Source organism: Hippocampus zosterae, chromosome 20, assembly GCF_025434085.1.
Source record: "Hippocampus zosterae strain Florida chromosome 20, ASM2543408v3, whole genome shotgun sequence".
Taxonomy (NCBI): domain Eukaryota; kingdom Metazoa; phylum Chordata; class Actinopteri; order Syngnathiformes; family Syngnathidae; genus Hippocampus; species Hippocampus zosterae.
This window is the reverse complement of record NC_067470.1, coordinates 6,769,429-6,796,602: the sequence shown is the minus strand read 5'-3', so window position 1 is coordinate 6,796,602 and position 27,174 is coordinate 6,769,429. Positions and strand designations below refer to the sequence as shown.

General features: G+C 46.5%; 1 protein-coding gene across 1 annotated transcript in view; it reads right to left on the bottom strand.

Moving 5' to 3' along the window:
• pola1 (polymerase (DNA directed), alpha 1) overlaps positions 1-26,629 on the bottom strand; it is a 32,840-nt gene extending 6,211 nt beyond the window's left edge. Inside the window, exons 1-36 of the mRNA XM_052054430.1 lie at positions 26,284-26,629; positions 25,830-25,957; positions 25,589-25,685; positions 25,443-25,520; positions 25,242-25,357; positions 24,950-25,012; positions 24,748-24,843; positions 24,514-24,652; positions 24,292-24,433; positions 23,857-24,026; positions 23,667-23,779; positions 23,436-23,549; positions 23,276-23,350; positions 23,060-23,198; positions 22,792-22,946; positions 22,628-22,712; positions 22,481-22,542; positions 21,997-22,086; positions 21,791-21,907; positions 21,534-21,709; positions 21,155-21,284; positions 20,963-21,082; positions 20,772-20,862; positions 20,548-20,672; positions 20,253-20,402; positions 20,043-20,165; positions 13,149-13,181; positions 12,895-12,987; positions 12,573-12,778; positions 12,365-12,497; positions 12,156-12,287; positions 11,793-11,967; positions 11,538-11,719; positions 8,493-8,624; positions 4,672-4,788; positions 366-462 (exon numbers count right to left, since the gene is read on the bottom strand). Of these exons, the coding sequence (XP_051910390.1) occupies positions 366-462; positions 4,672-4,788; positions 8,493-8,624; positions 11,538-11,719; positions 11,793-11,967; positions 12,156-12,287; positions 12,365-12,497; positions 12,573-12,778; positions 12,895-12,987; positions 13,149-13,181; positions 20,043-20,165; positions 20,253-20,402; positions 20,548-20,672; positions 20,772-20,862; positions 20,963-21,082; positions 21,155-21,284; positions 21,534-21,709; positions 21,791-21,907; positions 21,997-22,086; positions 22,481-22,542; positions 22,628-22,712; positions 22,792-22,946; positions 23,060-23,198; positions 23,276-23,350; positions 23,436-23,549; positions 23,667-23,779; positions 23,857-24,026; positions 24,292-24,433; positions 24,514-24,652; positions 24,748-24,843; positions 24,950-25,012; positions 25,242-25,357; positions 25,443-25,520; positions 25,589-25,685; positions 25,830-25,957; positions 26,284-26,332 (4,243 nt within the window). The 5' untranslated portion in view covers positions 26,333-26,629. The remainder of the gene's footprint in view (positions 1-365; positions 463-4,671; positions 4,789-8,492; positions 8,625-11,537; positions 11,720-11,792; positions 11,968-12,155; positions 12,288-12,364; positions 12,498-12,572; positions 12,779-12,894; positions 12,988-13,148; positions 13,182-20,042; positions 20,166-20,252; positions 20,403-20,547; positions 20,673-20,771; positions 20,863-20,962; positions 21,083-21,154; positions 21,285-21,533; positions 21,710-21,790; positions 21,908-21,996; positions 22,087-22,480; positions 22,543-22,627; positions 22,713-22,791; positions 22,947-23,059; positions 23,199-23,275; positions 23,351-23,435; positions 23,550-23,666; positions 23,780-23,856; positions 24,027-24,291; positions 24,434-24,513; positions 24,653-24,747; positions 24,844-24,949; positions 25,013-25,241; positions 25,358-25,442; positions 25,521-25,588; positions 25,686-25,829; positions 25,958-26,283) is intronic.
• Positions 26,630-27,174: the final 545 nt, after the last annotated feature.

The following is a 27,174-nucleotide window of genomic DNA, read 5'->3' as shown; positions in this document are numbered from 1 at the left end:
GGGGGGACATTAAAATTCACACGGCACACTCACCGCTGTGATTTCGATTTTTCAAAACACGACTGCGGCGTTCCAACACAAACAGCAAAAATGAATAAAATATCACAGCATTTAAAAAAGCAACGTCCACCCTCCCCCCACTAACTGCAAATGCACAAAACTTTAGAAACTATATTAAAAAACAACAACTTCATAACACTGGAATGCACAAATAGCCATACCCACATTTTTTTTAAGAACATTTTACGGATGCAAGGGCGACTGACTTGAGTTAGTTAGCATACCGAAAACAATCCATCGGTGTAGGTCAAGCTTAGCAATTATAACTCATACTAACCTGACCTTGTGTGTGTGTGTTTGCTTACTTTTCTCTTCTCCCTGTAGTAATTTGTTCATCGCATAGTCCCAGTCGAAGATGAACCTGTAGAAGCAGATCTGGTCGTAGAGGGCCTTCTCCGAGTACTGCAAACGGATGCAAAGAAAAAAAAAAAACATCAAGTTTGGCGGATTAATGAGAAGATGCTGACCAAGAGGAAATGTGCGGAACGTCACCGTTCCTCTGCAGGGCGAGAAAACAAATTGCGCTTGTTGTTCTTTTAACCTTTACTGCAATTAGCCGCAGGTGGATGACGACGAGTGACACCGGGTCGTCGAAGCGGAAGAGGAAAGAAAGATAAAAGGGGGAAAAAAGGACGGAAGGAGACGCAGATGGAAAGAGAGAGTGAAAAGAAGGGCTCGGGCCTGAAATTCCCCCTCCTCCCTCGTAATAGTTTGTTGTGATACGCCATTGTGAGCAAAGAACGCCAACAGCCGAGGCTGTCAATTTGATTAGCCATTATACTGCATGTTTAATTGCAGTTATCGGATTGTCATTTCCCCGCGACGCTGGAGAGGGCCACGCTCAGCCCCCGACCCCACACCCACGTCAGGTGTGTGCAGAGTGCTTTATTATTACCGCCGGGAAGAAGAATCCCCCGACAATTCCTGCGTGTCACCGTTGGAGCGAGCGCGCGCCCATTATACCTGCCAATCGACCGCCGGCGTAATTGTAATTTCAGTTTTTACTACAGCGGCATAATCAAGTGGCAAGAGTGTCTAATGTAGCTGCGCGTCAAATATGATGAGTGAGCGTGTGTGTGTGCATGCGAGAGGTTGGAGGTGTTTAATGGTCGTCAACGGCTGCATGCGTGGCACGCACAGCTGTTGACCGCCGATGTGCCGCCTCGCCAACAACCGAACCATGTCGGGCCGATAATGGAACCTCGCTATTGGTTGCCAAGGTGGCGCAAGCGCAGTCGCGCGCCATCTTGGAAAGAAGCACGTCGCGCCACATGCAGGAAACGCAAGAACGTACACGCACTCGCGTTCACACAATGCAATGCTGATTACAGGCCGGCCAATTCACAAGTTTCTGATTGATCGACAGGTGTCAGAAAGGCGTGGCTAAAACATTACAGGGTGGTTATTGAATTTGTGGCACCTCAACCCCACCTTTCTTTGGCATGCGCGGACGTACGGCCGCCTTGTCATTCGGCTAAGCGCTTTGTTCCCGCGCTGACACCATTTCAATTTGCGCCACAAATCTGCAGCGTTTTCAGCCTGACTGCCTAAGGAGCAAACCAGCTGTGAAATTGCCTCTCTCCCGGGGGCGCAGGACGCCCCCCCCCCCTTCAACACGTCGTACCCCCTTTGCTTGTCCCCTAATGACCCCCCCCCACCCGCCCCTGCCCATCCTCCAAAACCACTACCCAAAAATGTGTGCACAAGCAACAGGAATGTCAGAAGGAAACATGAATCATTAAAAAATGTACAAATGGATTTCCGAATCATTCTGTACCCGTTGTGAGTTGCTCTCAGATGAAGAAAAAAAAAAGCACTCAAGACCTCGCGGTACACAAACAACGTCCCAAGAAGTTGCGCGTCAGACTTTGCTTCAATCAGATGCAATTAAACAAAAAGGCAGCCGGTGCGACAACCTGGCCGTGTGGACAAAAAACGCAATGGGCCGCGACGTGATTACAAGGAAGGTACGGCACCTGTGAACAACAAGGCCGAGCCGGTACGCCATCCGGCCATTTTACGAGTGCAGCTGCGAGAAACAAGCTGCGGTGCCGGGATGGCGGTGAGAGGCTAACGTACATTTTCTGTCAGCTGTGACTCCAGCGTGCTTTAAAACTTTTTTTTTTTCCCACATTTTTTATCTTTATTTTTAAAAGATGCAATGAGCATTTATTACCGCTGGAGCTAGTCGCGCTGATCAGCTTGACAAGACACCATAATGAGTCAATATATGTAAATCTTTACTTGGCAAACACGACGGGAAACAAAGGCATTTAACTGGTGCTCTCGCCCCGCAAGCCACCAACCATTCAGTGCCGGTAATTTCTCTATATTGAAAGGCATAATTGCCTGCTATTTGAAGATATTCATGCCCAATTTTTGAAATTAATTTCAATTGGGGAGAAATGTAGAAATGTCATCTCCAGTGAAAGGGATTTGATTTCAATTATCCTCGCTCAAAGGACTGTGATTTCCAAATACACTTAAGCAAAATTATGACAAGAATTTTTGTTCGGCAAAATTCAGTGTTTAAAGAGCGATTAGGCGATAATGGGGCGGCTTTGAGGCGCCGGTGAATGCAGCCGTCTCCCTCTGAAAGGCACTCAATTATCTCTGATTGCTCCCGCTATAATGTATCAAATAGAGATACCTGCTATTGCCGTAATTTGTGTGAAAATTAACACGGTGCAATTTCCACTAGAGGGAAAAAGGGAGCTCTAATGGGCGCCTGAGCGTACATCAATAAAGCAAAAAAAAGGGGGGTGGGGGGGAATAAGTGGGAGAGCTAACGAGGGAGTGGGGGGGGCAGAGGGGAAGAAAGTGAAAAGAAAAGAGCAGGGGCAAGAAAGCGGTGAATAAAAAGGGAAAAGAAAGGCAAAGTCAGGAGGGATTTGAAACAGGGCGTGGAAAGAGGGGCTACTTGAGTTAAGCGCCGCGTATGTGCGTGGGTGGCGGCGAGGACGGTGACGAAAGGAACAGGGGAAGAGAAAGACATTTAATTTCCTGAAAATATTACAAATTGCACCTGTGCATAACTCCCCCAAATTACCAACCAATCAAGGCAGAGTGCCTATTACTCCGCCATTACATGGAGATCGGATCGCACTCTGATGCTGCGTCCAGCCGGAGAGGGCGGCGGAGGCAGAGTGAGATGGACGGAGAGACAGACGGGGTGGAGAGCGCGATACGGCGGAGGGAAGAGAAGCGAGCGGAGGCAGCGCCCATCGTGATGGGAAATGGACCATGACGCTAAACAGAAAAAAAAAAAGGAACAAACAAGTCGATTTACATTCCAGTGGCGGATGCGGCAACACGAAAATCTGATTGCCTTTCTGGCTCATCAATCATGATTATATTAATAACGCTATTATTTCCAAGTACATCAGGATTGATCATCTAACTTGCGTCAAAGAGAAATTGCAGCTCCAAAGTATTCAACATTCTTAGCAGCTCACTCCTCTTTAAATAATAAGCTTACTGTCAACGGTGGTTATACAGTCTTGTCAACAGTACTGCAGCTGGCTGTCTTCATTATCTTTGGCCTTCTGCGTAATAAGTAATGACAAAGTGCGTCGCTAAACATGATGTTCCGGAGATGGTAAGGCGTAGAGAGGCTGCAAGGCTTAGCGAGAAACGGTGGTCGAGTGAGCGGGGGAGTTTTTATCCAGCCTGTGGTTTCAAGTGCCACAGGTACACACACCAACAGCCTTCTAAGTGGCCAAAAGTGACAGCCTAAATTGGGCTTCTGAGTTACTATCTGTCGCCACAAAGTCAGAGACAGCAAAGTATTGAGCGCAGTGGATTAAGACCCACCCTCCCCTCAAATAAAAAACTAAAAAAAAAAACTGACAGTAGAGTTAGGGCAAGAGTTAAAACGGAATGGGACTGAGGACAGGCAGACTGGACAGTCGCGCTCAAGAGGGAGAGTGTTGCTAAATCCAGTGGTCAAGCTAACAAAGTGCTCACAAGGTACTGAAAGTTCCCAAAACAGCAGGTAACATGAAATACAGTTGACTTGACTTGACTTAAAGATGACCTTGAGGCGTCCTTGACGCATACACGTCACCGACACTTGACAAGTCGAAGGTCGAGGCAAGTTTGTGTGGTTTTTAGGTCGAACTATCTAGCTAGAAACGAGCTTTGGCCGGCTAGCTCAGAGACATATTTTGTAACACTAGGGGCTTGGACTTTGAGAATTTCAGCAACCTCCGGAGTGACTGTCCTCTTGAACCTGGAGTGCCACAAGGGTCCCGCCACTTCAACTGTTATTATACAAAAATATCTGGAAAACCAACATACGCCGGATAATTTGGTACACAGTGGACAACCACAGTAAAAAACTTAATCTGTGAAAAAAAAAACCCTCTGTCAAGGCACAATTTTGATTTAGCTTTTGTATTACATCTTCGTCCGCGGTGCTGATGTACTTCATGAGGTGTGTAGAAGTGAAATAAAACAGTGATGCATAGATGCTCCATACAGCATGTGGAGAGTTTTCAGCTCCACAGCACCATCACCTGGACAAATCCGCCAGTAACTAACCATCGGTGTGCTTGTGTGTGGATTTATGTCAGATTCCACTCAAACAGTGATGAGGTGCTCGTGCGTTACCTCAGGGCGGAGTGTCGCTTTGCTGCAACTTGGGCAAATGGGTCCATGGCGGGAGAAGGCAATGGGCAAGCGCCTGGTCCTGTTCTGGCAAGCCTGGTCCTCACAAACCAACCAGCCCTTCAAGAGACAGACACACACACAGGTTTTTGTTTTGTGCACGTGTTTTGTGTGTAGTTTTGTACTCGTTTGTTCATGCATTGGTGAGTTCATGCATTACGCAGTTTTAGCGCTAAGGTCCGCATAATGATGCTTACGAACCCGACTTGGACCGGACCTAATGGTATCATCATGTTCAGCCAAGTTGTGGCTGCGGGAGTGGGAGTTATTTGCATTTGCCAATATTAGGCGCCGCACCGCTCCAATTGTATTTCAGCAGCTGGGTGATGAAATGGTGAACTTAAGAGGGATGATGCTGTGCACTTGTCAGACAGGCAGCACAGTGGGCAGCCACAGTTAGCCCCCCACCCCCACCCCCGGGTTGAGTTAGTGACCCTGGACAGGTGCTGAGGCCCGACTATCGCAATAGGCCTGGACTCTTACAAGCAGCCCACCCACTCCTCATACCCTGTTATTAGTAAATGGAGGGGCGGGGGGTGGGGGGGGTTAATGCCCAACTAATGACAGAGCATAAGAAGCACAGTCATCAATGCCCAGGCTTCCTTCCTTCCATTCACCAACTCCAAATAAATCCCAACAGCATCTGCAACCTCAACACTCCTCCCCAAACTGTGAGTCCAAAAGACTGAAAAAGTATCAATTGATGATGCAATCACGTAAGTTTGCTGAAGGTGCTGAAATAAATTCTCAAGTCAATTTAGATTCAAGCCATAGATTAGTGATAGCCAAAGAGAGAGAGGGAGAAATCTGAAACAAGGAAATCATGAGAAGCAAAGAGGTGCGCGGGGTGCCATCTAATCAAGGCATTTTGCCAGACTTGGGAGTGGAGGTGTATAGCCGGTCGTGGGCGGTATAAAGGCCCATAATTGCGTAATTACACGAGCGAATGCACGACATACTGTATGCAGACGTCAAAATGACTTCTATGTCATTTAACTCAACAAGGCAAGAGCAGGACACGGCAGGGTACTCGGAAATAGATGTAGGCAGACATCAAAAACCTTCGTGTCCGCTGAAACTCTTTCGTCATTTCCGTCTTAAGTAATTATTTGGTCTGCTATCATAATACCCTTAAATTATGCAAAATATCGGAAGTGTCAACACACACCTAACTAGCCAACCCATGGGACACAGAGTCCTTCGGTTCTTTGGCATGACGACCCCCCCCCCCCCCCCACCGCTTCAGTCAGTGCCGTTTATAAATTAGATGATAGCATATAGGCTCTCATGATATGCTTCCATTTTCTAATCTGTTTATCTTCTCACGAGGGTCGCGGGCGTGCTGGAACCGATCGCAGCCATCTTGGGGCGGTCGGCGAGGGTTGCCAGCCAATCGCAGGGCACACATAGACAAAGAACCCATCATGATATCAATGAGCAAATATCGAGGTATGTTATGACGAGTTACTCTGTGATTCCTAGGCCTGGTTTGCAGGCGTTCAAAAGTGTATTTTGCCCCTCATGGGTGGATGAAGGAAAAAAACAAAACGAAATTCAGAAAATCAGTCAAAATGACAATGGATGCCATTTGATGTTCCACGGATGGTATAATTGTCTGAGATCCATTGTCAATATTAACATGGAGCCAGCATGATTCCCTGTGCCAGTGGATTCCACTTGCACACGCACACAAAACCACCAACACTTGGCTGCCAAAATTGCCAGCTCTAGTCACAAAGACCCAAAATCGATCTACTTTACAAACACATTCAACTCTGCTCACACGCACGCAGACACACACACGCACACACACACACAATAGAGCTCAAACGGTTCCACTTTGTACACTCCCCCGCTTAATCAAAGCTTCTCAATTCAACACTTTGACCTTTTGTTCGGAACAGGATTATCACTTTCTCCTGTCTTCATTCACCCTTTCCCACTTCGTCTTGCCCCTCAGCCGGTTTCCAGGGGCGACCCGCACATTGAGGGTAATTGCAATAATTTGTTAAATGCCATGGCAACGGCGCTTTGATGGGAGGGGTTAAAAAAGAAGAAGAAATGGTTGGTCCAATGAATCTCTCATTTTGCAAAGACAGCAGGACCAGAAAAAGAAAACAGAGTGTTTGCCTATTCTCAGAGTACAGGTTTATTCATAATGACAGGGAGGGGTTGGCAGGGGTATGGGGGGTGGGATTCACAAATGATTAATGTCCCCGTGGTTGAGGATGCCAACACAATTGTAGGCGAGTTACTAGTGACCACACACACACACACACACACAAAATAAATGCAAAGCTTTGCCTCTCTGGCCAGACAAACGGCTCTATTTGAACTCTCCCTCGGGCTGAAAGGAATCCTTAATTACACAATATTTCCCCTCTTCATTGCCCCGCTGTGTCCACTGCAGTTCAGTCACTTGTGTGAGAGAGTGTGTGTGAGGTGTAAGTATTCAGTGGCAGCAGCTGTTTCACACATTGTGACAAAAGAGTTGAGAGGGGCTCATTCGCCACACATTCCCAATAATTGATTTCTGTTCAGCACTGTGGGAGAGTAGCACACACACACTTTTACAGACAGTGCATTCCACTCCCTCAGGTCCAACATCTAAGTTGCCAGAAATTCCTAAGTGAAAGAGAAAGGGGAATGTGTGTGTGTGTGTGTGTGTGTTAGGCAGCACGACCAGCAACACTTGAAACATAATTGGCCAGCATTAAAAGTAAGGAAAATGTGATTGATTTGATTTTTAGCAACTTGGCCTCCCCTATAAAATTGTGACATTGAACACTTGTAAAGCAGCATGGTTAATGAATATCAACATAAGACTAAGTCATGGTCACAACACACAACATCACCTCTTTACTCTTCTTATGCAATGTCTTGTGTGTGCCAAGTGCACTTTGCTCGGTTCATGATCCAAGTAATAGTAAGAATATCAGATTCAGATGTTGACAAAAAAGTCGGTTGAAAATCTGGATTACATTTGGGACTCACTGTTGCCTCTGCAGGAAAAAAATTGGAATGACGCTTAGCGTGAATTGGTGAATGCTAAGTGCTCAGGGAGGTTCAAGGTCACAAAGATATAGACATGATCAGTAACAATTGTCACCGTAATTTTGTAGCTGTCAGCAACGGTGTGGTGAGTGCCCGCGTGACGGAAGTCACGTAACCAAAGCAGATTTCTCATTGCCACATCGTGGCAAAATTGCATTCTTTGTGTCACTTTATAGGAACCAACACGACCGCATGTTGAATTTACAAAAGGCTAAGGAAAGGGACAAATTTGCTCTTCATTTGACATTTGAGTATTTTCATGGATCATGATCCAAACAAATATAACTGGTGCTCTCTTACTTTTGCAAGCATAATGTGCTCTTTGCTAGAAAATGTCAGCGCTGTGCCCCCGCTGGGGTTTGCTTCATCTTCTGTCCACGATTTTTTTTTTTGATTGCTTCCCTTGCCATTACCGCACGGGCTGCCTCCATTTTCACACACACGAGGAAAACTTGACTGCATCTTTGCTCGAAGAAACGCAGACGCATGTATTTAACCAAATGAAGCCCATTGGTAGGCAAAAGGCATTGCAGATTCAAATAAGCATCAACTCGGAAGATAAAAGTGGCTTGCAGCGATGTGCAAGTCAAGCAAGTTGAAACCGAAATGGCTTGGAGGCCCTGCAAACAGTCGGTGTGTGTGAAGCACTGCAGTGATTTATCATAGGAGAGGCCACACGAGTGTACCGGACCGCAAACAGAAATACTCACAGAGTAGTATTTCTTGACGTGGCGTCGGATGTCGAGAAGCAGTTTGTTGCTGATGTTAAAAGCGTAATCGATGGGGCGGCCGCCACAAGGCACGTGGCAGCATCGCAAAAAGCTGGGTTCCAACGTTGGTCCCTGAAAGACAACATGCATCCCTCCATAATTAAAAATAATAATAAAATAATCGACAACCACACGAGTTCATAATGGTTCATGAATCATCTAGCACGTCACCTCAACTACATTCAGCGAGACAATTTGTTGTCAACAGCAATGACCTGAGCAGCTGAACCAACGTCACACAGAACGTGAGTGACGTTGGCTCGAATGGCGTCATTTAGTGCCGTGTTGAGCAGCGCTCGGTTGTCATCACCGAATCACGGGCACCGCTGAAATTAATCGCCGCTCTCACCGTGACAAGAAAAACATATAGTATCTGTTTCGTGTCCATCAGTTAAAGAATAGCACATCTGGCTGATTCATTTCCATTTTAAGGAGTTGGTGGACTCCCGATGCACGCGCTGGTGTACTTTCAGCGAGGCAGCGATGTGACCGTTTTGCACTTTGGGTAAGGGACAAAGCGAGAATTGTTAACCCAGCCGACTGCACACAACCAACGTATATCGTGGTCAGTCACAACATTAGACAAGGAAAAGAAACAATCGGGCTTGCAGAAGTCAATTCCTGGTCAAATCAGACATCCATAAAAGAAAAAAAAAAAACACAGTCCATAGCAATTAGACACAGTCTAACTGATTTAAACAACCATTTCAATTCTGAACTCCATTTAACGAGTGCACTGACAGCAGTTAAGAAAAGCTTTCAAAGACAGGCGCATGCAGGGTGACCCCCCCCCCCCGCACCCCCACCCACACCACCTCACCACTCGGCCTACATCGGCACTTTTAGTAAAAACAAAGACTTTTGATGCCTCGGGTGTCAGCTGCCCGCCTCGCCTAAAGGCAGTTCAATGAATGAAGTCTCTCCAATTTTGTGTTTCATTCCTTCTCTGCTCGACATGACCTCCTCCCCTGCTACTTTTTTAACTCGCTCGCTTCATTCCGATAACAGACATCCACCCCCAAACAAAATTATGCACCTCCTTTACTTTACTTGCCAGCTCTTTAATGACCGAGCAATCCAATAAAACGATGAAACACTCGTCTTGATGTCAGCCTCGCAAAAGGAGTTGCAATCAATCTCGTGTGCGGGGCTTACAACGTGACCCAAAGAACATATCTTTGACATCCAAACCTCCCGCTTGCCTTGAAAAGCGCACGTTAGCGCTCTTCAACATTTTTAAACAATTTACTGTGTCAGCTGAGTGTTACTCATCTGCGGCATGATAATGTGCATGTTGATTTAACTGGCCGCACCTCTAAAAAAGTGAACTGGTGGGGGTGGGGGGAGGATCCCTGCGGCACCTTCAAACAACTCTCCTCCCCTGTCTGTCCTCCATCATCTGTCACCGCCTCCACCGAGCCCGCCTGGCTATGCGTCAAGGCCCGTCTGTCTTCCCCTCTCAATGAGCCGTTTGACCATGTTGGCCACGCTAATTAACTTAGCATCTTATCAGTGACTCATCGTGGGGAAAACACAAGCAATGACGGACAATCAAGTCTGATGCTGGTAACCAATTAACTTCCACGTTAGATTTAGAAGAGGCAAGAAGACTTTAGCGTTTATGCCTGAGAGTTGATGGCAGATTCTTTCGATTCCAAGTATGGCCAAAAAGCATTTCATCATTTCATGGAAGCTGCGGAGGATAAGCGGGATGTCAGGTTCATTAGAGGCTTCAAGACGAGAAAAGGCTGCGTGCCCTACTCCTCATTACAAGCTGATAGCGCACACATAACCTTGGCCTGACAAGCGATCTGCGCAAATGCGTATGTGTGCGTGTCTACGGAACGGCCCGGGTTCAGGAGAGGCTTTTCAAGTGCTGGTGTCCAAACTATGCCAGTGCAAACAAGAGTCCGTATCGGAGCCAGGCGGCTGTCTAAAAATACGAGCGGAGACACAATATAGAGGAGGACTGCACCATGAATCACCATTCTTACACCGATCTGCCTAAGAGACCATTTCACCGGTCCAAATGCTCAGTAACGATTAAAAAAAAAAAAAGAGCCAACAATCATGTCGTTAGCATTTCAATTCATTGTATACTCAAGCTGTACACACACGGTACGAAGTTGTGTTTGCGCAGCAGGCTCGACGGCAGCTACGTTGGTTCAACGGGGCAGGATGCAAGCGACCCGTTAGCCGGGACCGCATTGAGTCATGAACTGGGCAGACACTGTGCAATGGATACCGGCTATTTTAAGAAAACATTTCAAGAGTTTGTTTTTATTAGGCACAAATCTCTGCAGGGTCTTGACCATCTGCTTGACATTTATTGATGGAACGCATCCTCCGCATCCTTTCGGTGTTGCTCAATCAAAGTTGTTTGCTCCAAGTATTACGACGACGCTGCTTTTAGCCACTTTGAACTCTCATCGGAGGACAAGAGAGCGACGCCACTCTTGAAAAGAACACGTCACTCATCTCTCTCTGCCTTGGCGGATATCCCGATTGTGGTTGTCATTGGCTTGACTGGAGTATGACCGTGACATATATGGCTTCCCAATTCACCAATTGGAACTTTTTGAAGGGATCCTCACAGTTGGGCGTCGTTTCAATATCCCACTCATGTCGATTAATTAGGTTACCAAAAATACAAGACGGCTCAAGAGGGCGCCGAGTCACTCTACGCCGCACGCGAATAAACCATGTCAAACGAAGGCGCCGCTGCAAACGTACTTGGAAACTAAGCGGCATCCGTTTGACTTTTTGAAACGCTTGTATCCCGTCCAATCAGATGAAGGTGGATAGCGAGCAGCCGACAGCATAATCGCAGGCATTTTGCGATTTAACCAAAACAAACACTCGCATGACAACTCATCAAAACACGTTAAAGCCTCATAATGTGGATAAGGTGCTTGTGAGTCAAAGAAAGTATTCTTTTGGATGACGAGGGCAAACGCTGCAAAAGAGTGAAGGAAAACAACTCACGGCTCCTTCAAACGCGCTTTCATAAATGTTCTCCTTCCCACACTGAGGGCAGGTGAAAGTGAACCTCTCGCAGTCTTTGTAGTGCTCCTCGTCCGTCAGCTGGATTGGTCCTCCGAGAGCGCCGCCCACCTCCTCCTCTCTTTGGTGCAGCTGATGAGACCGGAACTGACCAGGGTCAAGACCTGAAGCGGGAAACCAATGCTTGAAATTGCGCCTCGCACGAATGGTCTCGACATCATCAACGTGTGTTTCTACCCAGCCACGTGGCTATGAGCACGCCGTCGATGCCCTCAATAGGTTCGCAGATGCGGGACACCACCGGGTGGATCTGCTGGGCCAGATAGTACTGCGTGTCCAGACTGAGACCGTCTTGCTTCTGGAGTTGCTCTAAAGCGTACGCTCTTTGACTGGCTGCCAACGTGGAGCCATCCTGCAGGTAAAAAGTGTCGGGTGGGGTGAGCAGAAAAGACTGCACTTCAAATTAGCTCCCGACGCTCATCCGGGGATCGTTTACATTCAAGCTTGAAAGTCCCAACTGATCGGTGCATTGATGGCAAACTCCACAATTGATTTAGTCTATCGAAGAGTCGGATCAACTAACGAGATGAGCAAACACACCTTGCAGATGATATAAGAGACCGTGTCACCAGCTTTGACCCTGCGTCCACCCTGGGAGTTGATCCACAGAGCCACGTGGACGTGGGGCAGACTCTTCTTATCTGGGTAGTCCTGGGGATCTTTGGTCAGTGCCTGGAGGGATGCAGCGAGGCGGAAGTGGAAGGCCACGACAAACGCAACTTGGCTCGGTCTACAAAAGTGTCGGCTACCTTGTTGATTTCATATTGTTGGAAAGGTATCGCCCCGCCGGCGACTTTCTCTCCTACTTCCGCCAGGTGTTTCTGTATGTTCTCCACAATGATGTCGCGACTCTGGTCCGACAGGATCTGACCAATCACATAGCTGCAACCGGAGAGGAAAGCCCCTCTGTTACGAGCGTCCCCGATCCCGCTCTCGTTTTATTTGACGGCAACGTACTTGCCACATTCCTTTGCCAGGTCACACCAATCTCGCCGAACTATGTCCAGGCCTTTGAGCTCCTGCTTGACGCCGTAGCGCCCATCGCCGTGCTGCTCCACCACCAGGGCTGCGTATTTCTTCTTCTTCAGCAGCAGAAGTGATTTGAATATGCCATCAATGTCGATCTCCAGCAGTTTGTACAGCTTGTTGACTTCTGCTTTCACCTGAAAAGCGAACAAAAGGCAACGATGCAATTCGAGTATTAGTAAAGGAACCGACCGACCGTGTTGACCAAGTGTGGTTTTTTTGGGGGGCGGGGGGGGGGGGGGTCTACAGCCACCTTGTTGCCCAGCTTGAAGACTTCCTCCATAGACCGGCTGTTGGTGTTTATCATAATGGAGTCGGTATCTCCATAGATGACCTCCAGGTTCATCTAAGCAAAAGATTAAGTCAAGAAAAAAAAATACACACTAGGCTAGGACTGAAATTTTTGTCTTTGACTTTATTATGAGGTGAGTTACAGTAAAAATCCCATTTTTGTTCAATTGTTCAAATGCTTAAGTGCCAAGAAATGAATGGATGGGGTACACTTACCTTTTGGACCAGGTCTTTGGTGTGCATCAGAATCTGAAGGACGGCAAATGCGGACAAAAACAAGGATTAGAACAAAATTGCTGATGGCGCACATTTAAAACAACGCGCAATATGATGAATCAATATAATTTCCTATCTGTGTGTGTGAGCGAGCGTGCGTGTGTGAGCGTGCATGTGTGTGTGTGTGTGTGTGTGTGTGTGTCTGGACACAAAACCAGGGCAGGTGATTTCCTTTTAAACGGGTGATAATTGGCTAAGAGGGCAATTATGAGCTCGTACTGTGACAGCCATCTTTTCAACCCTCACACACACACACACACACACCTTCTTAATGACTCATAATGGCCTTAATCACCCGAGGAGTGACTGAAGGACAAAGACTGCAAGCAATGGCTGTCCATGGTGCGAGCGCACATGGATTGGTGCACACGTGTGTGTGTGCGAGACATCCAAAGGAGCAAAGTGATCCTAACAGGTGTGGGCTCCGGGTCTTGAACCTGAGAGGAGGAGGGGTGGGGGGTCAGAAGGCCGGACCGAACTCAGGGTGATCCGTCACTGGCAATCTGCACCTCAATCAACCGTGGCGGCAGACGCGTGCGAACCGCCGACAGTGAGCCGTGTACGGGGACAAGGACGCGGGCTATTTCGGAGTAAGAAAAGGGGCTGGGTGGGGTACATCCACTCCCTGAAACCAGAGTGGGACTTAAGCATGTTTTATGGAGTATCACATGCCACTGTACAGAGGCGAGCGTTTGAGTCATTCACCGAACAGCCTCCTCCATTAGGGGCTGCGCAACAAGGTCAAGGTCTCGACACACATCTGCGGTGGAGGCTTTTTCGCCAACTCAACAATGCAATGACATGCTGAAAATGGGGGGGAAAGGGGCGAGAACCATTCCGAGGCCGTGACTGAAAGCGAAAGGCTCAAACCGTCTCATGCTAGTCTACCATTCATTTCAAACTCGGAAACATGTAAGACTCACGCCAATAACTTGAGCTCGGAGGAAACTCCATTGAAGAATGTTGGAATTCGAGTTTCCGAACACTCACACCGACATCATGTCGACTCTTAACGCAAGTGGCGAGTCCTGACACGACTCACGGAGAAAGCCTATTTCTATGTCCACATTTCATCTGTGACCAGAGGGAAAAACGTTGTCATGTTCCAAGTCTAACAAGCAACGGGCAGACAGAAGAAAAGGCTACACACAAGCGCTAAGTGGACAGATGCCGCCAAGTCGGGGTGACAACAACGCGAGGCAAAGCAAAGTGAGAATGTGTTGATGTAAATAATGTGCGGACTCATTTAGACACATTTTCCATATGCTGTCACTTCCAACGGGGCGGGCCGCTCAAAGGAATGGGCCAAGTGTAAGACAAGTCGTTTGACCATGGCACTGGAATTTGTGCAACTGGTGGTGTGAGCACTTATCTTCACACACACGCACACATTATGAATCATGAATCCAAATAAGCTAATGAAACCCCTTACCGGAGCTGTATGAACCTTTACGTCTTTTTAAATGTTATTATGCTCAATTTCACTGAGGTTTGAAATACACATGAAATGGGAGCGTTGTGACATTGTGCTACAAAGCCAATTAACTCATTCACTCCCAAATATGTTTTTAAACGTCTTTTCAGACTTGGTCCAGAATTGGCCGATACTGAATGAGTTAAAAGCATGCTAATATGTGCTATTATCACTGACAATGGTTTCAATTTTGTTAAATTTACTCCACAATCACAAAGAATATCGGTTGGTGTTAACAGAGAAAGTTAGCCAATAGATGCCATTGTTCGGTTATTGGATAGCCCTCATTATTGGAGGTCATCAAATGTCACGCGCTTCAAATGGCTCTTGCTAACCTTTTGCCACACAGTTACTTATTTCAAGTGTCGACCTTGTTGAGTTGGGAATGGACCCACAAAAAAAGACGGAGCGGGTTCATGCCAATTTCCTGTTACGTGACCATTTGCATACCACGCAGGATCTGCCCATGAGAAGCTAGCATGTTAAGCTGCATTTGGACTGACATGAACAGCGGCGCCAATTGTTTTGAAAAGCACCCCAACGAAAAGCATTTTGGGAAAATAGCACCTGTGGATGAACACGGTGCCGTCAGTGCCGCTCGAGGGTGGAGGGTATAAGTGCACGCGCAACATGCATGTGCACTTATGTGCTTTAACACACTCCAAGAAAAAGACTCGGGATAGAGAGTGGAGGGGGGGAGATGAGATCGATTACAAAGTTTTATTATTTTCCCGCTAACATGAGCATTTACGCGCACAAAAGCACCAGAGGCTTTGCTCCCAAAACACACACCTGTCTGAAAAGATGCCGCAGCTGCGTTGTCACGTCTGCCGCCGGGCGGGTCAATCTGTCACAAGGCCGTGTCTGATTTAATACCGCTGGCAGAGATCACAAATGCAGGCATTCATTGTAAATAACTCTCCAATGACAACAATGCGCCCGCAGCCCACTCAATTAGAAAATACGGCGCGCTAACAGACGGAAAGGACACATTCCAGCGTTGCCGCGCAGCCGCTGACACGGGCCAAGTCAATTGTGTGACGTCAAGCAAATAAGCAATGTTTCACGTCCTAACGGCTAATTTACTTGTGGCAGTTAAGTGTCCTCCGATGAAAACGAATCAACGGGTTTTGTCATCAAAGAGTAGCTCGAGAGCTGGAGGTTATGAACGTCATGATTTCCTTGACTTTTGTGTGGTTGGAAAGAAAAAACACACACACACACACACACACTCAACATTCTATGCGAGGAGATAAAGTTGCTCAAACAAACAAATATCTCATGAACTGTAATATTCAAAGACATGTCATTCACATTGTTATGAATCCATCGCGGACAGCTAGCGTCAATAATAATAATACATTTTATTTATAAGCGCCTTTCAAGACACCCAAGGACACTTTACAATAACAAAAAACACAAAACAATATCAGTTTTCTACACAATAAAAGTGTCACTGAACGTGAAAGGACGAGAAGGTGCTGCTTCCAAACAAAACGACACCCTTTTTGCTGAAAATCAAGCAAAATCCTGCAGAAACTTGATAGTTTAGTATGTTTCGGTCACTATTTACAATACCAGTATACATTTTAAAAAATTGACAACCGACTATTAATTTGGCTAATATCTGACCAAGGAAATGGTTTGCTGAGCCAATTAAAACAACTTCCGTATTATTCTCTCATTAATAGCACCTTCAGAGACACCAGACATGAGATGAATACACGGTGAGCCACCATCCCAGCCATTAGTCTCGTCTCACATGGCCTCATTAGCAAACGCTACTGAAGTGACAGTTCGGATGTGAAAATCTCGTCTCGGTCGACCGTCTGCCACCACCGCGAGCTAATGGAGCCAAAATAGCCGCACTGCTCCCATGTGACTATTTGTTAAGTCCGCAGTAAAGCCACCTCTTTAGGAGGTGCGGGTGGAGGGGTGGGGGCGGGGGAGCACAAGACGACCATGGAAACATGTAGCCCTCGTTTCCACACCAAACAAACAAACATTCACAGACACACGACTGTAACGGCCATCTCTAATACGATGAAATGTCAAAATGACCCCTTTGATTCCGAGACAGTAGCAGCTATAGGCACAAGGCCAACACTGTTTAGTCACACACACACGATCGGATGGTTGTGGGATTCCTGTATCTAATTCGGGGAAATGATTTGTGAATCGCAAGACAGGAGGAATGATCCCAAAACTGAAAGGACGGTGGGGGCAGTAATATTTACCTTGACTTGATTACAAGCACACACATTCACACAGGGTTGGGTTTAACCTTGGCGACACTCTAACCTCTCGGCACCCTGGCCCCTGTTACCCAAGCTCGCATCTATCTCTCACCGTGCATGCCATCCAATAATGTCAACTACGAGCTCCTGTCAGTCTGTTTTTAAACACAAGGACAGAGACTCAATTACATGGCTTTTAGGGAGTCATCCTGCACCGAACAAAAACACACACGCACGCACGCACCTGCTAACGGTTGTCAGATTTGCTGGCAAAATGTCAAAGGTCAAACCAATATGCATTCCAAAACAATCAGCGGGCTTCCAGCTCACTGCGTTGTTTACATCACTTGATTAGGATGACATACTGTTACTTTTTATAATCTGTAGCCCGAAAGCTACCAAAAAAAAAAAAAAAGAAGATGAACAGCATAAAAAAAGACAGTCAAGTGCTCAGTTTTTTTGTGCCCCTAACTGCTTACAGACACTCAATTTGCAGCAAGTAACAACATGACCATCACGACAGAAAATGAACACCAGCAAGCTGATAGATCCTGGAATCTTCCATACCGCTGATATCTGGATCTTATCTTTATTTATTTTTTCCAATTTGACACCCCCACACACGGAGTATATATATATATATACATATATCGACTTCTACGTCATTTCAAGCATGAGATCATGGATCAGCCGGACAGTACTCATTGGACAATAAATGCCTTTCGAGTGTGACAAATGCATTTAGCAGACAATTATAACTGCTTGTTGTGCATGTTTCATGTCACTCTTCCTTTGGGACCGACACTTCTCTGGCAAACATACAAAAGGACCCAAAATAACGGCGAGGGGTTGAGCGGGACATCAATCTGTGGCAGATCGACGGCCGTGTAATCCTAAACCTTCACCTTCCTCTTAATACCACTGCCCCCCAACCTCCGCTCACTCCTTAATACCCACACATACCAGGACAGAGTTGGCCCACAACAAATGGTCCACCGACAAAGGGCAGAGTTCGGGCAGTAGCACACAAACCCGCAAAATATACCACACACACACAGACAGAGACGTGAACATACCAAAACATTTAGACATATGTACGACAAATAGATGTAACCAAAAATTTGCCTTGGCACAATTGATAGGGGCAGCCATAAAGCAGTCATCTCTTTTTTGACCCGCTCCCTCCTTGTCTTTGAAACCTGCAACCTTTGACCTGACTCGACCTGCCACATCAGGGCTCATATTAAAACGAGTGAGAAAGACAAGAGCCAATCAATGAATACACGGAGCATGCTCCCCGCCAAAAAGTACGACGGGGGAAGAGGAGGGCGGGTTGGATTTGCGCACAGGAGGCGCATCTGTGTTACAAATACAAAAATAAAAACGGCTCCTAAATCACAATACCAAAGGAGAGTGCAAATGCGATGATTAAAACGGGGGCGGGGGTGCAAACGGCATTAGCCACAAATACATCGGGATGCCGCTTATAAATGCCAGCTGGCCTTTCTGTCTGGCTGCAGTCGGAAACTGAGAAGTGCTTGGCTGACAGCTATGTGATTTCAGGGCCCCGAGAAAACGCAATGAAAATGACTTTCATTTGGTCAAACAGACGTCCAGCCTGAGTTCTAGTCACTTAAGCTTCATCTAGCTGTATAACTTGAACGCGGGTTAAAAAGTTGTTTATTTGGATCAGTTTCAACGTCAGACTTGGGGATGAGCAGTGTTAAAATGTTCATGACTCTAAACCAGGGGTGTCAAACTCATTTCACATTGTGGGCCACATATGGCCTCGCTAAAGTGGGCCGGACCATTAAAATTATACCATACTCTGCTATAAATAAACAAAATAACGTCTTTCCTTTGTTTTGGTCTAAAGAAGCATGAGAACATTAGGAACATGTTTAAATTTAATAAACAGATCTAGCGGATACTCCATGAATGGCACCTTATTAAAAATATTCATTCCGTGTCTTTTATGCATTTTTTTCACTTTTAAATTATCCTGTGGGCCTGATTGAACCTCCTTGCGGGCCAGTTCCGCCCCGCGGGCCGTATGTTTGACACCCCGGTTGATTTTTTTTTTTTAATATCATTTATTTGGCCTTGCCACTGCAATAACATTCATGTAAAATAAATAGATAGATAAAAATGATGTACAGAAGTCATCACAGATAGCAGACAATCTTAATTTAAAAAGGAGACCACGGCAACGCTTTGTGGTTCATGTGACAGCAAAAGACGAAAAAGTTATCAAAGTTGTTGTGCGCAGCCCATGAACTCGCAACCAAGAAGAATCCCACCTGCATTAAGGCAATCACACACAAACGTTACTGTGTGACTGCAGGAACAATTGGGCTGACAAAGCAACAAGAACACACGGATTTATGGCCCCGCCCTCCATTAGGAACACAATGTGTGCATAACGAGAATTTAATGAATGACTCACTCAAGGCAGCGCCTGACGCCTCCATGAGGATGTTCTCTATTGGATGTGGCGTGTGTGTGTGTGTGTGTGTGTGCAGAGTTCAATTATGATATCGCGTTTAGCTGTTTATGTCATCCTAGGCAGATCTCTTCGCACCTCTTTACTGGGCGTGTGCACGTCCATGTTTCTCCATTACTAAGTGTCGAAGGAAGTCATTACATCAGATTTAACCGAGATATTTTTCTGTGCAGTTCCATGGTTGAAATACAATACCTTACATTACATGAGGGAAGACAAATATTTCTTTGGGGAATTAGTGGGAAGGCAGGCAGGGGTGGTAGACAAACACATATGATGCAGAAACGCCACCTTGTGGATGATATTATTTGTAACGCAGACGGATTACTGTATTGGGTACACCTGCAAATCTCATGGAATGCAGGATCTGTATCAAATATCTTACTTTTATCAAGACAATGTTCAGTTACGATTGAAATCTATTTTTTAATATAGCTCATGTACGCATTCCGTGAGGTACCAAGTGCCAGCCAGTGAATGGTAGCACATTTCAGCTGGCAGTGTCAACCCGTGATTAAGTTTATACAGGACAAAATGGCAGCGTTATGCGTCCAGTAAAATAGTGTTAACTGCCATCAAATTGATTCGAATGTGTTCCTGTGTGTGTGCGCTGCACTCACCTCCCTGCCCTTGTGGGTGACCAGGGCAGCCAGCGGTTTGGCATAAAAGCGACTGTAGCTAAATCCCAAGCAGCCGTACATGCTGTTAGCCGTTAGCTTCAACGCCTTCTGACGGATGTCATACTGAGAAAACGCAAATTGACGGGATTTAACTTTGACAAGCATTTGGTCCGCTGTGAGGATTGTGGTCAAGTTTGCGTCCGTGTGTACCTGCAGGTAAAGGTCCGAGTTGACGTCCTGTTGTTTCATCAGCTGTTTAACATTCTTGCGCCGTTCCACCAGCTTCCTGATCTCCTTGGGCAAGATTCCCATTTCCAGGTCACTATCTGGAATCTCTGGGATCTCTTCGGGCTCATCCTCCTGTTGCCAGAGAAACAACGCGACGTTTTAACACCAAAGCGCCTCAACAACGGAAGAGCGAATGTAAAGATAAAACCCCACAGTGACACATGAGCACCCGTGGGTGTCCCACACCGCGCACACACATAGAGACACCCGCCCGCACCCGATTCCTCTTTTGCTTGCTGGAGGCCTCCCGTTGCACGGTGGTGAAGCAGATGTTAAACTCTTGTATGATGGAAGGATACAGGCTGTTGAAGTCGAGCAGCAGCACAAACTTGTCATAGAAACCTGCACACCAAAGCAGGGATTTTTTTTTAATTAACTCAATAAATGGATAAATATTAAGGATAAGATAAAGGAGGATCGAATGATGCAAACCAAACCCACCAACTTTAGGATCCAACACCAGCCCTCCTGCATAGGCAGCCTTCTTCTTACGCTTCCCTTTGCCAGTATCGACATCATCATCTCCTTCATGCTGGAACATGTGGAGAAAAAAAAGCGGCCATATTTTCCAGAGTCATGCAAACAAATTGACAGCAAGAAAGCGACAGCTGCTGGCGTGTTGGAGGTCTTACCGTGTCCATCTGAATTTTCTTAAAGGACGGTTTGTCCGGCACGATGTAGTTCTTGTCGTGGAAGGCGTGAAGCAACAGGTACTCGTTTCTTTCGGCCCGACCGCCCATCAGAGTACGAGACTGCGGGAGGGAAGATGACCATTGAAAGACAACTTTGCGGTGTGAGCGCGCAGGCGGCGAATCTCGCGTTACCATGATGTTGCCGGCAATGTTGGTGATCTGCAGGGCGAGCGGCAGCACGTTGAGCTCGCACATCATTTGGAGGATCAGCTTGGCGTCGGTCCACGTCAGCTCCAGCAGGTAGAGCAGACGAGGAGAATCACTGGCGTTCAGACAGACGCATAAATAAATAAGGATGTGTCACGCGAGCTATCAAGAAGTTGACGTCCACAGCGTGGTTATCTATCGACAGAAATAATTTCCCGTTGTTTGATCTGCACCGGGATTCGTTTCTGTGTATTCACACTTGGATAAAAGGTCCTGACCAATCAATGTGGGGGAAACAGAGCCTGGTCTGTTCAAAGTGGACCAATCGGTGCTGGACAGGGTCTTAATGAGAGGAGAGAGACACCTGTAAAGATTCCGGATGCTCTCCTCTGGGACGGTGACTCGCTCCGTCTTCAGCACCTGCGCGGCCAACTCGGTCAGATGGTAACTCTTGCAGCGAATCAACTCCTTTGCAGAGATCTCCGTGTCGCACACGAGGCGGCCGCAGGTGGCGCTCTTCTCCGCAAAGGCGCCTCGGCCCTGCAAGCAAACGGCCGCTAGTCATAACACGAGCAGGCACGGCGCGGCGCGGCGCTCGTCCGACGGCTTTCTCAATCTCACCCCTAGTTTAGGCATGTTAGCCCTCCTGAGTCGTCCTATCTTGGACCAGTGCGGAACTTTGCAGTAGTTGATTCTCTGCAGAAGCACTTCAAGGTCAAAGCCAAAAATGTCATGACCCTTAAAGGAAGAAGCAGAAAAGTCTTTAACCGAGCAAGTAAACATACCGTGGATGGTGGGGAGGGGGCGGGGGAGGGGGGGAGACTCACCACAAGTACATCAGGATCAATTTTCTGTATCTTGGCCAGGAAGTAGCCAAGTAGAGTTCTTTCCGCCGTGGCTATCTCCACTTTAGCATTCTACAAGAGCAAGGCATCTTCAGTATGTCGGTCCAGAACATCAAGGGAGGGCATCATACAACAATTCATAGCCATTCATCAAAACGGAACATTATTATCCTTCTGAAGTTTGATTTAATTCCCACCGTTCTTGTACAAAATCTCATTGTGGTGCACGGCTGTAGGAATGGAGACATGCTCGTTTTTCTATGCGTCCGCTTTTTGACTGGCGACCAGTCCGGAGTCCACCTCCTCCTCTATTCCAAAGTCATCAGCAGTACGTTATGACATGACGCCATCATTTTCTATTAAAACTGCATCTTCATGCTCTCGACGCAATAAAAACCCAATTTTTGTCGAATATAAAACTACACATGATTTTCTCAAGGAGGTAAAAAAAAAAGGGCCAGCTCACCTTCTTTCTCAGTGCATCCATGAAATCGTAAGGGAAGATGCAGTCAGAGGGTTTAGTCACCACTGAAAGACCAAATTGGGGATTTTATGAGCTCCGGTTGGTTCACATCTTAGTGTGTGATGAACAAAAGAAGGCTCAGGAGCTCACCACAAAAATGAGTTTGATAAGGCGGCTGAGGAGGAGGTTTGTCCATGTGGAAGCGATGGTGGACAAGTGCTGCCAGGGACACGATCTGCACAATGACAGAAAAGACAGTCAGAAGTATAATAGCCAAAAGTCCTCCAAAAGAAATCAACCGAGTCAGCTCTGACCTCATTGTGATGAGTCTTGGGGTTCTGGACTGTCTTGAGGCTGATAGACATCACCGTGATGGGGGGCGGTGCCAAGTCTTTCACCACCGTGACCAGATCGCTCTTCGGGACAAGAGCCTCGACTTTGCACCAGCTGACAGCCTGATTGAGCAGCTCTATCGCGCGAAAAACAAAAATATTTGTCTGTCGATCTATTTTATTGAGAATTATTTGAAATAGACAGTGCTGCAACCACTTTATTTTAGTTTTTTAAAAAATGGCCTCTCACGTGGTGTCTTCACGTCCAGCCAGCACGGCCCTTTTATCTTCCTACTGAGGAGGAACTGTTCCAAGCTGGAGGTGTTGGTTCCAAAAATGTGCGAAAATGTTGCCCCCTTAAGGTCAGGCGGCAGAGCAGGGAACTCGGCCTTCAAAAAAACAAGTACGATTCATGTTTTCATCTGAAGAAAAAGGGCGGGGGGCTGCCACATGAGCATTTACTCACTGAATAGCGGACTTCCAGGTACTCGCTTTGCGTGGGCACGTCAGGAATTTCAAAGGCATAATTTTTCTCTACTTTCTGAAGCCAAAACCAGGGTGAGATTAGACACCAAAAAAAATATATATATACGGTCTGTGCTGTAAGGTGATCGAGGGAGGCGTACCTTGGACTTGAACTTCATGATCTTGAACTTGTCAGAAAGTTCACTGAACTCCTGGTAGACGTCCATCATTTCAACGGGCGTATTAGACACCTCCCCCGTCTTGGGGTTCACTTTCTGTGGAGAGAAAACATTCGGGCTTAAGAATTAAACGTTTGAATTTGTTTTCATGAGCATCCTACAAATATCAACATCACGATGTTCGCATTCTTGCGGCTGCAGTTTGCAACGTACATATTCACGTGGCAGGATATACATGGTGCGTTCTAGGTTCCTGATCGAGACGCAGCAGCTTGTATGAGTCTGGGCCGACTCTATCCACACCTTCCCAAACAGGTACACCACGCCTGCGTGACAAAAACAGGGGGGAGGTTGCGCTTGAAGAAGATACAAACGATTTGTCAGAGGGTGTATGTTGCCATACCAGGTTGAATGTAAGGGTCTTCGAAAGCGTCCAGCCAATAGAATCGGAAAACCCGCTCGCCATCTGGACCTTCCACCAATGGCAGCTTGCGTGAGTCCAACTGCACCTCTGCAGGAGCCTCGCTGACTGCACTCTCTCCATCATCGAGCCCCCAGAAACCTCCTGACTTGCTGCATCCAGAACCACACACATCACAACGTATCATAGCAATCCGATGCAAAATGCAGTGAGATCACTAGAGGAAACAAGATCTGACTTGGTTGCGTCCCCCCCACCCCCATTGCATGATCGATCTATTTAATTTCTATACCACAGTAATATGTTGGTTTGCCTCTAAAGCAAACAAAAAAAAGTGCAATAACGGGATACGAGTTGTCAGGATGATTCATGTGCAAAAAAAAAAAGGAGAAAGGAGAAGAGGATGTAAAGACTCACATGAGGGTGGCATCCTGAGGCTCCTTTTTGGCAGGAGCCGCAAAGGCTGTTTTAGATTCAGACGTAGGCTCTGGAGGCTCCTCAGGTCCGACTTCCATCGGCTCATCAAAGTCCATAGTGTCGAACGCCAGATCTCGAGCCACTGGGGCCAAAACAAAAAACAAAAGTTAGTCCAAGAGTCAGAACAAGAGCAAATCAGTCAACGCGGCCAACTTGCATCACCTTGCTCTTCCTTCTCAACTGTTTCTGTCTCTTTCTCCACTGCTGCTGGGGCCCTTTTGGAGGGAGGAGACAAAGTGGCTGGTGGCTTCTGGGTGTCAGGTGGTGGTGGTGGATGGATGACTTTGGCCTTAGCTGGCTCCTGATGTCACAGATATAACATTTTTATTTATTTATTTCCAGCCGAGCTGCCTCTCCCCCACCCCGCCTGAAAAAAAAAAAGTTGAAAAAGTTTACCCTGGACATCTGTGGTTTGACAGAGAATGGATTCAGGGGGGATCCAAGGTTTTTCTTTTTCTTCAATGTTACCACAGGGGCCAAGATGGTGCTTTTCTGGGTGGGCAAGAGCAAGCCATATTTGCAGAGGCAACCAGCGACTTAAAAGGAAGCAAGTCAGGAGCATTTGCAGACATCAACGCAAGTTGACGTCTCTGCCAACCTCTGAGCGCAGGTCTTGTAAAATGTCTCCCAACAGATCATCCTTGGACAAGTCCACATCTTTCTGCAAAAGGTCACAATTTGGATTAGTGGACAGGCAAGATGCGTGAAAGAAAAACATTACTGGTACAATAAAACGGTCTTAGGTTTTACTGATTTGGCTTCACCGGAAGATAATTCAAGATTTGGAATTGCCTCGCCAGATCGAAGTGTGTGTGTGTGTGTGTGTGTGCGCGCGCGCGTGCCGTTTGGTGTTTTTAGAGCAGTTTTATTCACAGGAAACTAATATGCACCTCTGCTGGCTTCTTGACATTACTGTTCATGAAGAGACTCTTAATGCTGTTGGGCTTTGCCACTGTTGCTTTATTTATTTGTTTCTTTGCGGTGGCTCCTTTGGTGCCAGAATTTCCTGCCAAAGCAAATAATACCAAGAAATCGATAAATTGCAGAAAAAAAAAGATTGAATGTGGTATTTAGGATGCAACTGCTTATACCTTGTTTGTGTTCCACCACATCATCATCCAAATCATCATCAAAAATCTCTCTGCCATCCTCCACGTAGCCTACTCCATCTGAAGGAGGGAGGAGGAGAAATGAAAACAACCAACACAGAGCAATTATGACAATGTTTACAACTCACCATCATCAACGATCCAGTCATCCTCTTGTCTGTCCCGGACGATCTTAGAGTACTGTGCCTCATCCACTTCCTCATACACACTGCTAAACTCCTCCACCTGCAAAATAGATCCATTAATACCCAAACTATGAGTTGAATACAAGCTTACATCCAATGCGTCGACAGTCGTGCTAGCGTTTAAGGCTTTACGAGCCAGATCACTTTGAAATCGTACAGCACTTGCACATCATGGAGGACTGACCTCATATTTGATCTTCTCCCCTCGCTTGGCCTTTTTTAGTTGCTCCAGAGCGGATTTCCTCCCAAGCTTCTCACTTTTCTCCCGTCTGGAGCGAGACTTGGCAAGACCACACGAGTCACCCACATCGTCTGGCAAGGAGATACACAGTACAAAATGGAGTTTAACGTTTCCATATTGATCGTGTCACAATTGAAAACAGGCGAAATGTCATTCTTTTACCCCACAAAATAATGACTGTTCCTCCAGTGACATATGTAAATGACCATCATGTAAAATGCCATTCTTCTGGTGTGACAGTGTTTTGTGGATTTATATAATTATAATTTGAACTCTTGATGCCGAAGCGTTGAGTTCGCATCCGCAGAGGCAATAGCATTTACGTTAGCTACTTAGTTAGCTCATTTCAGACGGGCAAACGCGAGTTCAAAAACAACATGGACTCAAATAAGCCCACCTCCATCCGGTGCGTCTATGTCTTTGTCCTTGGTAGAGACGGGAGCCATGACTTTCGTCCGGTTTTGTGCGCTCGCTGACAGCTTCTACGCGAGGAATAAGAGGAAGCTGCACACAAAAACACAAAAGTCCGCGCCAATTATTTTTCCCGGGAAAAGTCACGTGGCGGAAGTTACGTCACGTGGCGGAAGTTACGTCAGGCCAACGAGGACGACACGCCGTCGTATCAACTGTCCACATGGTGGGAGTGTTGTACAAAAGTGACAAGGATACGTCTCCGCCAGAACAATGAGCCTTTTCCGGTGACGCGACACGTCTTTCCGGATGGGAGACGCTTCAACGTTGACCCAAGGCACCACGAATAAAAACAATATAAAACAAAAACTTATGTCATTTGACCAGGGATCGATTGAAAAAAAACTGCGTAAATGACCTGAATGATAGAGTAATTTTATGATGAATAAATGTTTAATCATACGATTTGAGTCATTGACCTGCATACGTTTAGTGTGTGTGTATCCCAACTAAACGCGTTCCCATGGTAACGAGGCGGAATTAGGAGGGTACAAAAGATTCGTGTCCCAGATTGGGGCCACGGATCAATTACAGTAGACAATAATGGGAGACCGGCGCACCCGAGTACGTCCATTTTCCTCGCATGCAACACGTCCTCGTTGCAGAGGAAGGTCAAGTGGTCCATCGGGAAACAAGACAATAATAAAAACGGTTGTCACTGTTTTGCAAACGCAAAGGTTACTTTCTAAGGCCGATTTATTTGCGCCCACTTAGCTTAAAATATTTACTCATACAATACTATTTTAAGCAGATAATAATTTCAAAAATGTAGAAATGTATAAAACAAATACAGTATAGGTAACGGTACTTTGAGCTT